The 18,027-nt window shown below is 36.0% G+C and overlaps 1 protein-coding gene and 1 long non-coding RNA gene across 2 annotated transcripts; one reads left to right on the forward strand and one right to left on the reverse strand.

The window, feature by feature from the left end:
• Positions 1–66: 66 nt before the first annotated feature.
• LOC149034982 (carbohydrate sulfotransferase 14-like) lies at positions 67–17,799 on the forward strand. Its single transcript, XM_089191078.1, has 3 exons — positions 67–323; positions 13,446–13,483; positions 15,124–17,799. Exons 1-3 carry the CDS (start codon positions 185–187, stop codon positions 15,826–15,828), a joined length of 882 nt encoding a protein of 293 aa, XP_089047204.1. The 5' UTR covers positions 67–184; the 3' UTR covers positions 15,829–17,799.
• Positions 4,655–7,706, reverse strand: LOC149034983 (uncharacterized). Its single transcript, XR_016182161.1, has 2 exons — positions 7,611–7,706; positions 4,655–6,986 (listed from the first exon to the last, which is right to left on the reverse strand). It is a non-coding gene; the product is annotated as an uncharacterized LOC149034983 (long non-coding RNA).
• Positions 17,800–18,027: the final 228 nt, after the last annotated feature.

Here is an 18,027-nt window from a genome sequence, read left to right on the forward strand (position 1 = left end):
ATATAAAGTTGGCTAATTTGCATGTTTTTTTTTTCGGCGCAAAACTCGTCATGTGACACGAAACACAAGCTCACGAATACCATTTACGAATCTTCATTTCGCCAGCTTAAGTGTGCGTTAATATCAACTGGGAAGACTTCTTCCATCGAAACAAAGAGAAGTTGCAAGAATATTGTATTACGAAATGAATTTTCCAGTTAGGGCTATCGTAAAACGTAAAAGAATCCTTTTGATGGGGTTAGTAATTGCTGGTGCATTCTATGCAGTGATGTTGACGCCGAAAATGAGGTGGCTGTTGAGAAAATCGAACCAGGAGGATATCGGTAGGGAAATAGTTTTTAATAGAATTGCTTCTACCTTAATAGTACCGCTTGACACTGCAAAATACCTATGGCATTGCGCTAGTTTATTGGTCAATTGTAGTATAACGTTTCCTATCAAATTCATATGAGACCTTTAGCAAACCATGACGACGACAGAAACGAGGAAGTCACAAAACGAAAGATCTAACGAACAGAACAATAGCTCAGCACGTGCCTTTCGAAACTGTGTACGTTTCTTAGCCATCGTCTGGAAAATAACAACGTGAAATCATCAAAATTTGGATGGTACGAGAAAAAAAACCCCGACGCCAAATTACTTAAGTTTCAACATGGAACTCAACGCCGCTCCCATACCTTATGCTAAGGTTAACTTTGAACACCATAAGAAATGGTTAGCACATTCAGTCATTCGCGAAATTCCCACTGAAAATATATATTCATTTTTAAATCGACTTCTTCCTTGGCGTTAGCGTCCTAACTGCTAAAGGTCCCTATTCACAAAAACTATAACAACATGACACAACAGCCCTTAGGTAATTTACACAGTTTTGCTCCTTATTCGTTTGGGTGCGAATAGCCCCTCAAAAAATAAAATAAATAGCTTACCAAGTATGATGGTCTGTTATTACAAGACAGACACAAACAGATGGACATCAATGCTAATCCAAACAACATGGAAAAACACATGGCTTTTATGTTGGGCAAGATTTGATTTTTCTTCATAGTATTCAATTTATGAGCTCAAGCCTTGACAGATTAGCGAGCAATTTTACCTAATGAATCATTCAAATACACATCACACGTCTTCAAGATGAGAAATTCAAACTCATGAAACAGAAAAGTGTTTATCCATATGATTATATGGACAGCCTTGATGAGTTTGATGAAAAACTCACAGGAAAAATTGAATTTTACAGCATTCTTCATGATGAGCACATACGTGATGAGCAATACATACATGCTCAAAATACGTGGAATACATTAAATCTCAAGACAATCGGTCAGTATCATGACCTGTATCTTAAATCAGATATTCTTCTGCTTGCTGATGTATTTGAGAATATCAGAAATACTTGTTTGTTATATTATAAACTTGATCCATGTCATAATTTTACATCTCCTGGACTGCCTTGCGATGCTATGTTAAAAATGACTGATATAAAATTAGAATTAATGACTGACATTGATATGTTTCAATTCGTTGACAATGGAATATGAGGGGTGGTATCCCATATATTTCAAACAGATATGGAAGAGCGAACAACAAGTACATGAAAAACTATGATTAGAATGAACCCTCAAAGTATATTATGTATTTGGATGCTAATAATCTATATGGTTATGCTATGAGTCAGCATTTCCCAACAAGTGGTCTCAAATGGCTGAGGGAAAAAGAGATTGAAAAGACAGACCTAGGTAAATACACAGAGGACAGCAAATTCTCAAAGTTGATCCCACAGAAATTATTTAACAGTCATAATGGCCACACGCTTGCTGCTAAAATATTTAACAAGACAGAAATACAATTTAAGCATCACACAGGTCAATAAACTTGTTCCAACATTATCTGAAAAGCAAAAATATGTACTTCACTGCAGAAACCTTCAACTGTATCTTGATCTTGGATTGAAGCTGTGGAAGGTTCATAGAGTTGTACAATACAATCATTCTGCTTGGTTGAAGCAGTATGTTGATTTAAACACACAGGAAAGAACTGCTGCTTAAAATGAATCTTAAAAAAATTTTCTATGTGCTTATGAATAACAGCGTATTTGGCAAAACAATGGAAAACATTTGTAAAAGATTAGACGTCAAACGAATAAATGATGAAAAAAAAAATTATTGAAATACAGCTCCAAATCAACATTTGTAAGCAGTAAAATTGTCAATGACAACTTGTAGCTATTCAAAAACTAAAAGAATATGTCATTCTTAAAACACTAGGATACCTGTCATTAAAGAAAGATAAAAATTATTAATCGACACAATTTAATTAAGAAGCAGGCAAATATAGTATTTTAAAACTATCTAGAGACACCGACAGTCTAGCTTTTGAAATCGTGACAGTTATATTAAAGAGAATGAAAAATGTGGTAAAACAGCAAAAAGTATTTTAAAAATGTCATAAAAAAGAACATCAAATATGAAGACTACAAAAACTTTCTGTTCAACGAGCAACAAATAAACCCCAAAATGAAAACCATCAGAAGTATAAATCATCAACTCAGTAGTTACAAATTAAACAAAATATCATTATCATGCTTTGATCATAAGCGGTACATCCATCACAACGGAATCACAAGTTATGCTTAGGGACACTTCAAATGTTAAAACTTGTTCCAGTAGCAGTTCTTTTTTACAGTTGCTTGGAAATGGTATCTTCAACCTCAGTGTTTTCTTTTTGAAAGAATTACGCATGGTCAGCTGCTCTATAGTTTCGTTTTTTTCACGTATATACGATAAATATTTCAATTCTTTTCGATAACTTCGACGTTTGTTCTCTAAAGCAAGGAATTTCTCGCATTCTTTGAAAATCTCTATGACCTTTGCAACATTGCCTTTCGATCCAGAAACATTATGCTTGCATGAAATCTGAAGAGTCACTACTCGGTGATGGTAATGCGTGGACAGAATGTCAATTACTGAGAAATAAACATCCTGGATTGCTGGATTCTTTCTCATTATAAGTTGTTTCTGATTGTTGTCATAATACACATACATCTGTCTTGTATGTGTATTTTTTGCTAATTCACCAATCCCTTGCATACTGAAATGGCTGTCATAACCTCTCAAATTATGGAAGATACCTGGTATTTTGATTTCATCAACCTTAAATCTGAAGTGATTTGATGAGCTGACCTGTGATGTGACAGTGGTCTCTTACTCTGATATCTCTCTGTGTGTATGATTTACCGCAAATGTGACATTCTTTGGCTTGCTTAGATTTTTGTTCATCTTCATCAGACATTTTCAATAGTTATTGAAATGCTTTCTTAACGTTCTTTTTCCAGCAATCAACTTCTTTAATCATCTCTTCCATAAACTTAAAGACAGCAATTTCTCCTCTGTTTATTTAAACTGGCTTGCTGTATTTATCATCATAACAACAAACTACCTTATTACCATATCCACAGACTGTGTGTTTCTGGTATGCTTCAGTGTATGATTCATGATTATCTGGTACACATGTGTGAGCCTTTTCTGTTATTGCTTCAAAATCTGCGTAGATAAGAAAAGGTACTGGCAATTGTTTGTGAGAACTATTGAATTTTAATGTATTATTACCTTTTCAGGCATTTTTACTGCCTACTTTCCATTTATCACGATACAGTCAGTTTTTCGTCTGTAAGTGTCTCCTTACTGCTGAAACATTACAAACAGTACGTGCAAAAGTGTTTTCTGTGTTGGCGTTTTGCTTCGTGATACATGAACATCTTGAAATCTTTGATGAGTACATAATGCTTGTTTTTTCTTGATACGTAGATTGGAAAGGCTTGTTTTTCTTCATAACTAAATACATTTATGTTGATGTTATTCTGCTGCTCAATTTTATTGTACTGCTTCACAGATTTTGGAAATTCAATGTTTGAGTAATCCAACTCGTCAACATATTTTTATTTCTCTTTTTATTTTCTCTGCGTTATTTTCTTGTGGATTCATATGTCTGATGTGACTTCATTGGAAACATTTGTTGTCATTAGTTCTTATATCAATCAAGCCTTTGGTTGGATTTCTTAATTCTGATGGTAGTTGAATGTATGATAATCCTTTCAGAGGATTATATCGAATAATATTGATCCAATGTCTATCAAATGATTTAATAATCTGACCAGAGCCTTGTGATATTCAAGACCTGAAATCACAAGATCATCTTCAAGATCAGCAAAGTTAGTTATTGTTTTGGGTGAACTTTTAAAATAAGCTGTTTATCGATGACAACATCTTGTGAGATCTTTTCAAATGTGATGATCAAAGTCTCGACAAATTTCAAACCTTTCATTTCACCCAACAGTTGTGCGAGTCTGTATTGAATGGCTTTTCTTGTTCCAGTGTTTTGTTTAAATGGATCTGTATCATTGTTCACACCTATTTTAAATGATTTAGTATATTCTTTGAGAGATTTACTTTTCCCTTCTATTTTTGTCCTTAGTGCTGCACCTGGTACTACAACCTTTTTTCTGGGTATTAGGGTTGGTTTTCACCCATCTCTAATTTCAACTAATGGAGGAATGATATTATCTTCAAATTCTTGCACCATCTGTTTAACATTTTTCCGTGGTGTTGGAATTGGTTTTATCCTTGGTTTGGGTACTGGTCTTTCTGGTTCAAAATTTTGCTTCAACAACAGTTTTATTAACTGTGATTTGCTAAGCTTTTTGAGATCAGCTTTTTCATGTTATATAATTTGATAACTTTCGATTCCGTAATAATAGAATATAACTGAATATCTTTTATATCTTATTTAATCCACCTTTACGTATTAAATAAAACATTTTAGAAAAAAAGAAAATTATTCGTTTTCTGTATTTTTCTGATGCTTCTTGGTTTTTAGATGCATCCACTTACCTCCAAGAGTGTAATTATGATTATTGTCACAAATGTCACAGCACCACTCCTTATTCAACATATGTTTGATCTTTTGATCTTCGTATAGCATTCAGTCTTTCCTCATCAATTGTGTATTTTCCACGTTTTGTAGTTAATTTATTATTTCTCATAATATATTATACTACACTATTTTCTTTATGTATCTTTTGTAAATGTTTTAAATGATTGGATAGAGATTCGTTTGATTCTAAGTTCTTTTCGCAATATTTGCACTTAATTTTAATGTTAGGTTTGTATTCTTTTAATTCTCTTATTATGAGATCTTAATCATTAGAAATCGTGTATTCATAATTATTTTCCAATTTCAAATGTTCATCAGATATTTGGTAGTTATCAGTAGGTGATTTAACTTCAATGCAGAATCCATTATATTTCAAATGGTTATTAGCAATAATTATGTCTGGTTGACCTTTCATGTAACCTCTTCCATATGAATCTAATCTTTTATATAAAGTGTCTTGATTTTAACCAAGCTGTGCAATTAAGATGACTTCTGGATAAAATCTTCTAATGTATTCCACTACTTTGTAATGTAGGTAATTTAGTGTTAACAACTGAGTTGAAAACGTAAATTAACCACAATAAAGAGTAAAAGGCTGACGTTTCGAGCGTGAGCCCTTCGTCAATCGCTCATTGTTCTTTTCCATCTGTCAACACTTGATTTTTCTTCCTTTTGTATTGAGTATATTTTTACGCTTTGTTTGTGCAACAATTCTTTGAGATGTTTGTCATAAAACTCTTTTCCCTTTTATACCCAAAGATGTTGTGTTTGTCTGCCTTCTTTGAATATGGTCTTAAATGCCTCAGTCCCAGTTTAACCTTTCTTGTCTTTCAAGGCGAGGTTTTATTCATTCATATATGCTGAAAACATCGATGACCATGAGCACATACTTGCATCCTTTATTCCATTTGCTAACTTACTGCATGTCAACCAAATCTGCTGGCAAAATTTTATCAGTATTGTTGACAACTACGCGTATTGATTTGTAGTTGTTCTCTCGTTTGTTTTGTCGCGTTACAAAGAACTTATCAAGCTATCATTAAAAAAAAAAATGCTAGTCCCAGACTGAGGGACTGAAGGCTGGTTTTCACCTGACAGAATCAGATGCAGAACACAAATTCTGCTTGTGACTCTGTCCCTTACAATTCTCGATTCCGTGTTCTTTTGGGAATCCCAAGAGTAAACCCAAATGTCCAACTTCATGGAGTTTTCTCCATGACATTGACTCAGCTTATCACTCTTACTTAAGGGAAAAACAGCCTCAAACAATTTTTCTCAGTTGTGGTTATCAATGGAGAAAGGGAAAGTTAATTGCGAACAACAAAGTTAATGTTTTCCACAACGTTTAAGTCTTCTTAATAATCTTACTACAACTTACTATAAGGATTTCAGCATTATACTTACAAGTACTCTCAATGTGCTGATGTGTTATGCAGTGATTAGCAGATCCTTTCTGTAGGACTATTAAAATCTTGCTTTTAAAACCATGATGGGTGAATTTGCATGAGCAGTCATCAATATTACACATGTATAGATGTACTTTAAGGACAGAATCAGTAAATGGCATATTTTAGTTTTGGTTTTTACAACTACAAAACATTGTACAAACTTTCCTAAAGTATTCCTTTGTGTTGTAGAAAAAAATATGTGAAAAGGATGATGGTTTGTCCTTAGTTTCATGTAATACATTGTCTTGTATTTTTAATTAGCATCAAAATAACCAAAAGTACTTAGTCTTTATATTAGTTCCATTTTGGTAATTGACAGGAAAATCACATTGACATAGAACTCAAATGGTTCTACATGTATACATTAACTAATGCCTGAAAATGTAACATAAGATTAAGGTAGATATGAAATCCCAGACACTGACTCTCAGCTAGGGGGCCATTCTGTTCCAGGCATACATGTAGATCATTCTCTGCAATACTAGTTAATTCTATATCAGGAACTTCCACGGGCATTGTGTCATCCAGGAGTACACTGTTTCCACCCCACTGACAATCAGGTCAGGAGCCATTCCAATCAATTCCATAATGGGGAACACTGTCCACCTGTGGAATAGAAATTACATGTACATAGACAGAAACAGTTGATCAGTCAGTCCTCTGTCCAACTGGTCATGAAAACAAAATCCTCCGAGGAAAGTTAAAGGGTAACTGACGCCAATTTTTTTCCCTTTTTTTTCCCAATACATTCCTCTTAGGTTAAAGAATCCTAAATGAGCAAATAGACGATATATTGTGCAATACCAAATTTTCTACAAATTTTTTTTAACGCTCAGTGGACGGCCATCTTGAAAACGTTCCGATCCAGGTCACGTGATGTGTACGTCGCACGTGTGTACAACAGTGAAAAGCGTCATGTCAAGACCAGAAAGTAACAAATTCGCCCTTGCTGTCCAGCTGCTGTCGAAATTTACGAGTGGAAAAAAATAGGATTGTTCCAATAGGATTTGTTCCATATAGGCCAGCATTTATAGACTATGAAATACGAAGTGAGAAATAAAATAGCAAAGGTTGAATAAACGAAACGCGACAGATCGCACGTCTGTATTCAGAGCCACAGGTAATTTGCACGCCATTCCAAACAGCTTTAAAAAGATATATTCCCATAACTTTTTTCTCTTAACCACTATATCGAGTCCTATACTTAAAGAAATATTTTTTAATTTATACCGAAAGTATTTGAGTTTAGATTTTGTTCGGTGTATGTAACCATGTCCTCAGGCCCATCGGTTCTGGAGTGAGGGTGACTAAGCGCAAAGTGTTGTCACCATGGTATTTTTCTAAAAACTGAACAATATATCGACGACAGACGAACTCATTGCTCACAAATTCTTTTCCATGTTTGTAGCAGAACATCACAATACCCTTGTTACAGTTTAGTCCGTTCGCGTAGTGACTCCAAGTCGACCTAGTGCAATCTAGCGCGACACGATGTGCTGTATCGTGACAGAGTGTTGACAACTGGCGCAAGTTCTTCATGAAAGTTGTTCATGAAAGTAATTTGCAGATCTATGAATTAAACCAGGATTTGAAATTGTTTTTTCGATTTGACAAACTTTTTAAAAGCGATCTGTCTAAAAGATATCGATTCTAAATATTTTTTTTCGGATTTGCAAAATATTTTTGGATGTCCCTTTTCGGCTTCCGTAACTAACATCTTTTGACCCTTGAGTTTGTTTGCACCATACATTTGCATTCGGTAATTTAATTCTCAGATGTTTGACGGGTTCTCGCACGACAATATTGTCAAAATCAAATTTCCGCGTCAGACTTATGTAAACATGAACATCGCTGACTCAGTCTCACATTATTTCAACTTTGGGAAAGGCCATTACTCCGTTCTTTGGGTAAAACAACACATCTTCGATAAATCGCGATTTTTTATAATAAATTAAGTAAACTCTGCGATAGCTAACTGAAGAAAGAATTATAGAAACTTGCTCACACCGTTCGCTATCATTTGAAAACTTTCTAGGCAAAACATAATCCGTAAGATATAAAAAAACTTCTTTTCCCTTAATACCACGACTGTATTAAACATTCCAAACAATGGGACAATAACTTGAAAAATACGAACACTTTGAAATGTGATGAATCGGCGCAAGAGTTTTGAATCGATGAATGCCAAAGTCATCGTTTTACCGAAACGTGATTTGAATTATAACCTGAAGCGAGTATCAAACGACGGTTGGTAAAAAAGGTTTGAATTTTTCTGCGCCTCAGGCCACCCTCTTTTTTCTCCGTTTGGTGTCGTCCGACCGACCCAAATTTTTGGCATTTTTCAAAAATAAATATGTAAAAAGTGACGACGTATCTAAGTCATTTTTCAAGTTAAATAATTCCTTTAATCTGAAAAATGAGCATAGTAACAGCATAGAGAGAAAAAAAGCAACAACAAGAACATTTTTTATAGTATATTGTGCATTTTGGCAATCAAAATACGTAAATATTAACTTTTAACGTCATCCTTGTTGTTCATCTCCTGAGATATTAGTAATAACCTTAAACGTCATCCTCATCACCATGGTATGTCGAGTGGGAGTTTCTGAGGTTGATCCTTTTTCCTTCGCTGTCTTAACATTGCAATAACATCCACCAACGTTTCCGCCAAATTGATTTTGGGTTCATGTCTTGTTGTTTCCAACTCAGCGGTCAAATCATTGCACACGCGCACTAAGGCCGAGGTTTATACACATAGTTGTTCTGGACTTTACCCACTATGTGTTAGTTTTCACTTTTGCACGGCGGCGTGATGAAGCCGTCAGTAAACTTGGCCGTGCTGGCAGTGGTTATACTTTGTGTTTGTTGTGTTCATGGTGGAGTTGCCGAGGGAAATGTGTGAAAAGATCCAGAGCCACACAAGATATTTGTGACGATCACAGGTCTATGTTTGTAGCGAACAGTGCACTGTGTAGCAAGGGTAGAAGAAAGGTTCTGTCACTTTCCTTTATCACCGAAACGAAGCGTCCGCGTTAAAGGCTGTTGGGATATCTCACGATGAAATAAAGCCAAGATTTAATCCTTCCCCAAATCCTTTTTTCATTTGTCTTATGCATTCGAATAGTTAGGAGTTTGATATTTTCTTCCTTACTTTACACTAGACAAGCATTCGGAAATCCCTCTTATTGTTTTCAAACTTTCGTGCATGCGAAGTGTTTGTCCGCTGTGTTGTTGTTTCCAGGCTCCACAGCAATGACGCTGGGGTACCAGGCCTCCTATTCAGAGACTTCTTGTAATTTTTTGTTTTAGGTTTTCTTTTTTTCAATCCGACCGACCGACCCAATATCAGGAAACGCATTCGACGCTAAACGAAAAAAGAAAAAAAAAGGGGGTGGCTTAGATACAAGTAAGGGAAAACCCAGTTAAGACACAACTTACCTCCTCTTCTTTCTCGGATACTTTGCAGTTCGCTTCTTTTTGTTGATATCCTCGATATTTTCACTTTGTTTTTTGGAGCTCTTTGTATTTCCTTCTCACGTTGCTATTCACCAGATATTCGCCTTTTTATCTGCGCCTGTTCTTTCTCGCTTCTCTCGCTGTATTCTGTCTATTTTAGCGTCTTTTCTAATATTCTTTCGCGTTTTTCTCGACTCACTTTACGCCTTTTACTTCTTACTTTCTTTGGTCGCTCCGTCTCTTTCATTCCAGCCTATTTTCACTTGAAAACCCTTGCTCCACGAACTTAAATTATAACAATTTCCTCTGGATGACAAAGTTTTAGCGCTGCCGGTATTGTTTCTTTGCGAGTTGATTAGAAATTGCAAAATTCTGAGAATTGCTGGTCAACTACAACCTCACCAGTTTGATTTCCCGCTCAAAACGTGGGTTTCAAATTATTTGCTTGCGCAGCTTCACATCTACCAGCCCACGTGAAACTCTCGTGTAATACCTATCCGTGTGCCGGCGGTACGCTGCACTAAAGCTCGACACTTGAGTATGCGCACTTCATTGTCGTTCTTGAGAAAATAATTCCCTATTCTCTGAAATAGAGATTCTTCTCACGATTTTCGGATGTGATGCATTCTTATCAGAAGAATCGTCTTCTATTCAATCCTGTTGCAAAAACTTCGAACTAAGAATCGCAATAAAATGATTATTTTGATAAGGATTTTGGAGAAAATGCTGGTAGGGGAATTAACAGTGAATAAAAATATCAATGACTTAAAGAAACAGTTTCTGACAATTTTCAATTAAAAATGATACCATTGAAAGATATTCCACAAATAGATTTGACAATCATGTAAGAGCCATTGCATATGTTATGATAGAAAATTCTGAATCATCCCTCTCATGTTTGAAATTGATATGAGAAATAAAACGGTATCGCAGAGGTCATGGGTTCAAATCCCGTACGGGCCTGAATCTTTTTCAGGTCCTATTTACAACTATTCGTTTCAGTAGTGTTCTTAGCTGCGAGGATCTCTTAATTTCATCTCTCCACTGCAGCGCAAATATATGAATTTTCATATATCTAAAATCTTCAAAACTGATGTTGTTTATGAAGAGGACCTGTCGATTTTTGTAGTCGTTTATAGTCTTAAGAGTTGTCATAATGATATTTCAACAAATATTATGGATGAAGTGTATTCAATTAACTGTTAAATTTGAAGAAAAAGTTGCCGGAAGACAAAAGAATTAGTAATCAAGGAAGCTACGAATGACAAAAATCCAATCCCAAAAAAAACAATTTAGTGACGCAACAAAAAATATATTTTACAGAAATAAGATGGCACATAATAACACGGTATAGTGACAATCAGATGATAATCATTTTACTTGTGCATCATCAGATTTGACTAGATTGAAAATAAAAAATATTGGCATGTATATGTGGATTGTTTTTGATGGCTATAAAAGCACATTAGGTAGTTTTCTCAGATTGTTGATGGACATATTAAAAAAAGCTTGTTAATACAATCATTAAAAATGTTTCAATTTTGCAATTATGTTATATATAAAAGAAGAAAATACGAGCATATCACTTTCAACAGACGTAGTTATAACAGTATTTGATGGCCTAAATGATAGTCCCATAAATTTAGTCAAACTTGATTAAAATAGTGTAATTATTTATTTAGACCAGTATTCATCGTAAAAAGCAAGGATTTTTTTATTAAGTTATTTAAAACTTTCAAACTATATATTCATCATTTCAAAGACCTTTTTCATAATAAAAATTATATTTATTATTCTCTTTCTATTTTTATTCATCTTAGGAATGATTGTGCCAATCAGCTCAAATATTCCAATACTTTCTGTTTTTTTGTTGTCTACTGAAATTTTTTGGGTACACCGAAAATCACTTTCATAAATAATATTTTCTACAATAAACAGACTTTCTTGTAAATTTATACAAATCCTCATGAAAATCAATAAATTCTGTTTCAGGTTTCATGCCTATCAATTTGACCACATGTCACTCAAACAAATTCCTTGTTTTTCTTTTGAATTTTCATATCCCGGAACATCGCTCAATTTTTACTACTCGTTCTTTAATCTGTTCATCACAAAATGGACACCTAACTTCCTTCAATTCATCACGAATTTCTTCGTTACAATTAATTTCATGCTATTAAATGAGATATTTTTTATCTCAATGCGTAGGCAGTTAGTCAGTTATCGGGAAATGAAGACATCCTGTTTTTCTCAGAATTTCTGTCTGATTGCTGTTATAGTAAAATTTCTATGTGATTTTCCATTGTATGGAAAATAAATAGCAGATGGCGTGTTCGAGCCCAATTTGAGAAATCGGGCTAGCGTCGCCATCTACTGTACTACAGATTCGGCACATGTAAAGTTCGACGTTTGAATCAACTAGGTCCGACAGATTTGTATTTGGGTCGACCTACCGTTCTATTCGAAAGGGGTTGTCGAATAGATCGGCAAAAGATCAACTTTATTTCATACATCGAACTGTTTCATTTGCCGAATCTAATGTATACATTACAAATACATGCAAAAAATTAATTTTTACTCAGAGTTCTTCACATTTCGTATAATTGTCATGCGCACACAAGTTGTTTTGCAACAAATTACGGGAAGAGCGTAAAAAAATTTGAACCTACCATTACCATTAATACTCTTTGCATGCCTGAAGTCCCCCAGGCGGGTATTTCATAGGAATATGGCAGCCATCTTTTGCTGTCCAACAGCCAGGAAATTGCCAAAATTTTTTCCATGTTGTACCCTTCTTCAGTTTGAGGCATGTGACTTGACACAGTCTCATTCCATAAATGTTCCACCAGGATTTGACAAACTTCCTGGTAGATCGAGGAGACAGTGGAGATTCCTAGTCCTGACATTGTTGCAATGTACAGAGATAATCTCATTTGCCTGGTTTATACAGACAAATGGCAAGCCTCAGTGCTGGCGATATCGGTTCAAAGTTTGCCTAATAAGGAAGGATTCAATGCGGTTCAGGATGAAATTAAATGTTTCCTAGGATACCCCGAAGATTTTCTTGAACTTTGCCTCTGAAGAGGTGTTGCAAACATTTTTCCACCAGCCGGTATTTCTTTTTAGCCGACGACAAGCACGAACTGGACAAAGAACGGTAATGTTCCTTTGGGAAATGAGAAATAATAGAAGGCAAGCCAAATTCAAAACTCGTTTCCTCCTGGCATTGAGGCTATTTAATGCTAAATCTATTTTAAATCGGCTTCCTCGCTTCCTCTACCCTCCTACATCGCACTTGCAAGACGAAGAAGCTCTTCATTCCACAAGTTGTCTTTCCCGCATTTTTTCCCCGCCATTTTGGTAAGCAATAACCGCTCACCGCAATAGAGTCATGTTCACTTTTCCAATTAAGTTCGACTCAATCTCGAGCCCAGGGTTATTTTGGCTCCTTGTCAGCGGTATGATCGCCAAATAATGACCTCGTACGTCAGATCAACGTCACCGCTAAGTAATTCCATATTTTTTAAGGTGAAAGTGGAAGAGTTGCATCTTGCAAACTCCCTTTATCAACAACCAGATTTCTAATAAATTTCAGTTGACTTTTAACAGATTCCCAGAATACTGAACAGATGAAGAGAGAGGCACTGGTAAGTACACAATTAAAAATTCAGCGAGTGAAAGTAAATTTTCTACTCGTCAGAATTCTTGCTATGGGGGTTGTGTCTGATCGCATTCTCGACCAAAACATGTCATTTTCACACCTGCAGCAGACCTGCTGGTCTATAAAATCCACATCCATTTTCAAACCTTACCTCTAAAAGTTGTACTTTGGGTTTGGAATTCATTACACTCTCCCGCGGAATATCATTACTTGATAAAATAATTGATAATGAATTTGAAGTAAGTTCTCAATTGTACTTGATACAATATAATCCTTAAGGAGTGCTAACTTTCGGATTAATGTCTCTCAGCATTTTCACACAAATCGAATGCGGCCAATTTTCAACCATTCGGTTTTGCGCTCATTTTCAATCCAAAGTGACTCTATAAACCTGTTTTTACTGTTGTTTTACAACAACTCAAAAATCCTTTGCTCGAAATAAAAAGACTTTCTGGAAAAAAAATGTTTCTCCTTACTGAAATAAAACTGAAACGAACTTCGCTGAAATCCTGCAATCATAAGAACACATGCGCGAGATAAAATATACAGAAGAAAAAGTAAACGAAACTTATCATTAACGGATTAATGGCTTAAGATTAGAGACAAGGGTCATTCCTTGAGAGAAGAGAAAGTGTATTTTCTGTACGACGTATTCTTTTCACATTGGGCTCATGCTTTGTAGAGCAGTTTTGTCGAAAACATGATTAAAAATTTGTTCCACCCAGAGAGTCTATCCCAGTAGTACACAGAACGCAAGTCACATATAAATCTATGTTACATTGCTCAGATCGGCAACGACTGACTTTCCTTTTGCTGGTTGGTGAAGCATCCAACCGCAACTTCGTTGAAGACCGAGGTTTAAAATCCGGCTTAGGAGAAATTAGGGTTTTATCTACCACCCGTCCTTAACTACATTTTCAACATTTTTCTTTGTATTTTTTTTTGTCATCTTTTTTCAAAGATAACATCTTTTCAACGAACTCTCCAGCTAAGGGGAGTGGGAAATGGAACGATATATTCTTTCTTTATTTTAGTTAGTGGTATTTTAAACTATAAACTCATACAGTTGACATGAAATCATTTGTAAAGCTTAAGACCATTTTAACCAAAACCTACAATAGTATCCGGTGAATATGCTAAAAAGATTAGCCTAAATGTTTGGATTTACATTATATGTAAGTAAGAATGATTCTGCAACTGTATATCACGCGCTACTCACATAGCGTGGGTGTCGAATTTGAGAATTGTTAACAAACAGTTCAAACAGCTGGTTCCTTCCCTAGTATCTTATATTATTATATTATATATTATTATATTATTATTATATTAATTAATTATATTATTATATATTAAAGAATTAATTATAGTATTCACTTGGAGTCAAAACACGGCCATATTTTTGAATGTATAAAATTAATAAACTAAAGATCAATTGTTCCCCGAAAAAAAGTCGCACAAATGCGGTGATCGCAGAAACAAAATGGGACACTAAGACTTGTTTTGTAAGCAGTACTCACGAATCGATTCGTGACGAAGCCCTTTTTTAGCGATTTCGCGCCTTAACTGTTCCAGCCTTGTGGACAATCTTCATCACCTTAAATCATTTTTAATGTCCTTTTTTTTTAGATCAGACTTCTAGAGGAAAGATATCGGCCTTGGAATTCTTCTGCTTGTACCACGCAAGGTAGAGGAAAACCAATCCAACATGTCGTCAAACATCACCTTATCGTGTCCGAGCGTTACAAAACACTCTTCTGTTTCGTTCCTAAAGTAGCATGTAGCAACTGGAAACGAATTTTTCACGTTTTAGATGGACATTTCAACTCGTCGAAAGATATATCCCACAATGCTTCGCACGAATCAGGAAGGTTACGCTTTTTGAAACATTATTCAAACGCTACAGTGGTAAATCACATGTTAAAAACATACAAAAAGATTGCATTTGTTCGCGAACCTATGGAGCGATTTCTGTCGGCCTACCGGAGCAAATTTGCACCCGTTGATCCCCCTAGGAAGGGATATTATAAAAAAATCGGCCTAGAAATCATCAGAAGCGTGCGGCAGAACTCTACGGGGTTAACTCCACATTATCCCACATTTAAGGAATTCGTAACTTACACAAATACTACGCCTGTTAGCTCTCATGATGAACACTGGGATCTTCAGCATAATTTATGCGCACCGTGTGATATAAATTATGACTTCGTTGGCTTTTATGATAATATCAAAGCAGATGCTGACCTCGCTCTTATGTTGATGGGAGCTGATGAAGAGGTTACATTCCAAATATCGGAGCTGCACCCGAGGGACAAGGATCACAAACGAAGATGAAAACTTTCTATTCAGGAATATCAGAAGAAGAATTCACACGACTGCAGAATATATACGCAAAAGACTATGACATTTTTGGATTCAAAAAGCCCAGTTATCAAGAAATAGTGAATCTCTGAATTGCTTCAGTCATAGCATAGAAAAAGGATTGCTGTTTAAAATGGCTTATAGCTGTGACAGAAATACGCCATTTTATCTAAACGCTACAACAAGAGGTCCTTTTATATGATCACTACTTAGCTGCCTTTTTCCTGACGAGGTGTAAATAGGTGTCAGGAAGCAAGCCGCCATCGTCACGATTAAAAGGAGCGTAGGCGGAGTTAATATGCCAAGCCTCCAAACAAAGGCGCTGGTGGTAACGCCGATTAGTGGTGATAATCTTAGAATTATCCCACCCAATTGTATGGTTAGTTAGGCATATGTGCTCCGATGAAGCTGAATTTACCTTTTTGCAAAATAAAACCGCTTTTTGATGCTCTTTCAAACGTGTACCAAGCTGACGTTTGGTCTGTCCGTTGTATTCGTTGTCACAGTCATTGGAAGGAATAGAATAAATGGCGTCGGTTCGTTGTTCTTTCGTGACAGGATCCTCATGATGGGTTCCGTAACACCCTACATGTAAGAAATAACAGCAAAACCAGTCGCTGGTTCCCTTTTATCAAGAGTGTTACTAGTTGTAACTGGTTTTTGGCAGTTACGGAGAAAGGTTTTTGTATAGCCATTTGCCTTTAGGACATTAGAAACATATTTCCTCTCCTCTCTCTTTCCTTTGAATCGAGTTAAGATGGTAGACAGTCAGCCCTCCTGAGTAAAGTTTTGGCTACAGAATTTTTATGGCAAATAGGGTGGTGAGAATCGAAAGGGAGGTATTTGTCGGCGTGGGTAGGTTTACGGTAGACACTTGTCTCTAAATTACCCTGAACACCTCTGGACACGTTTAAATCAAGAAAGGGCAAATGTCTATCCTTTTCACGCTCAAGGGTAAATTGGATCGACGGCTCTACTGAATTCAAATGCGACAGGAGGCGCTCCGCTTCATTTTCGGATACCGCAGAAATAACATCATCGACATATCGTTTCCAGAAAAAGGGTTTAACCGGTGAAGTGGCTAAGGCCCTTTGTTCCACGTCTTCCCGGCAATGACAGCAGAGACGGGCGAACTCATAGCTGTACCGAGAACTTGTTGATAGTACGTGCCGTTATATGCCGATTGCGTAGTTTCGAGGCAAAAAGACAACAGATGAATAATATCCTCCACAGGCAAAGAAGTTCTTTGTCCTTGGGTAGCATCTTCTTTGAGTCTCTCCTCCGCAACCTTAACGGCAAGATCAACTGGGATTTTAGTGAAGAGCGAAACAACGTCGAAAGATGCTAATTAATTACAAGCGTTAAGAGTCTTATCTCTTATGAAATCCGCAAATTCGCAGGAATTTTTGACAGGGTAATCAGTAATCAGTATAGAATTTTAGGTTAGCCATAAAAACATGGACCTAAGCCGTCACTTTGTACGTAGAGTCACTTATCTTACCAGCTTTTTTTCAAATCAAACAACATTTTGTTTAACTTTCTTTGAGTTTTACTGGTAGGATCAGAGTTTAAGACTGCAAACGTACTCTTGTCATTAAGCAGAGACAAAGCTTTGTCGTGATATTGCTGTTTGTCCATAACCACAACACAATTACCCTTGTCAGCAGATAATACGAGCATGTCCGGATCTTTTTTAAGAGCTATAAGCGCATTGAAAACATCCTTTTGAATGTTTTTGGGAGGAGGTTTAGCACGCTTGAGTATGCTGCTTACGTCTGCTCTTACCAAGTGCTTACGGTCGTCGTTGAGTTGAGAGTAATCATATAAAAGGATCTCTTGTTGCAGCGATTAGATCACCCCTGATGAAGGCACCAGACAGGAGTGTCGAAACGTCGGGTCTATGAATTGTAACTTCTTCGGTTACATTCATTAAATCTGTAAACCAGAGTAGCATCAAACCATGTCTGAAACCAAATGAGTCTTGGTCAATGGCGTTTTCTCGCGCCTCAGTCAGTTTGTTTGTGGCGGCTCCTTCTGATGTGGTCTTTAACATGATGGTTTTTTTCCTTATTTCTTTGGTCTTTTTATAGTTTTAGTGTTCAAATGATACCCTTTAAATTGGAGAAATTAAAAAAAATTCATCGAAGGGGAAAAAAGACAGCTAAACGCGTG

The sequence above is a fragment of the Pocillopora damicornis genome, chromosome 13 (assembly GCF_964200805.1).
Source record: "Pocillopora damicornis chromosome 13, jaPocDami1.2, whole genome shotgun sequence".
Lineage (NCBI taxonomy): Eukaryota > Metazoa > Cnidaria > Anthozoa > Scleractinia > Pocilloporidae > Pocillopora > Pocillopora damicornis.

Excerpts from the sequence above, each read along its gene's own strand:
- LOC149034982 (XM_089191078.1), top strand. The coding sequence starts at position 185 with ATGAATTTTCCAGTTAGGGCTATCGTAAAACGTAAAAGAATCCTTTTG. Across the intron at positions 324-13,445 it reads ATCGAACCAGGAGGATATCG|ATTCCCAGAATACTGAACAG; the intron begins GTAGGGAAATAG and ends GACTTTTAACAG. Across the intron at positions 13,484-15,123 it reads AGATGAAGAGAGAGGCACTG|ATCAGACTTCTAGAGGAAAG; the intron begins GTAAGTACACAA and ends CTTTTTTTTTAG.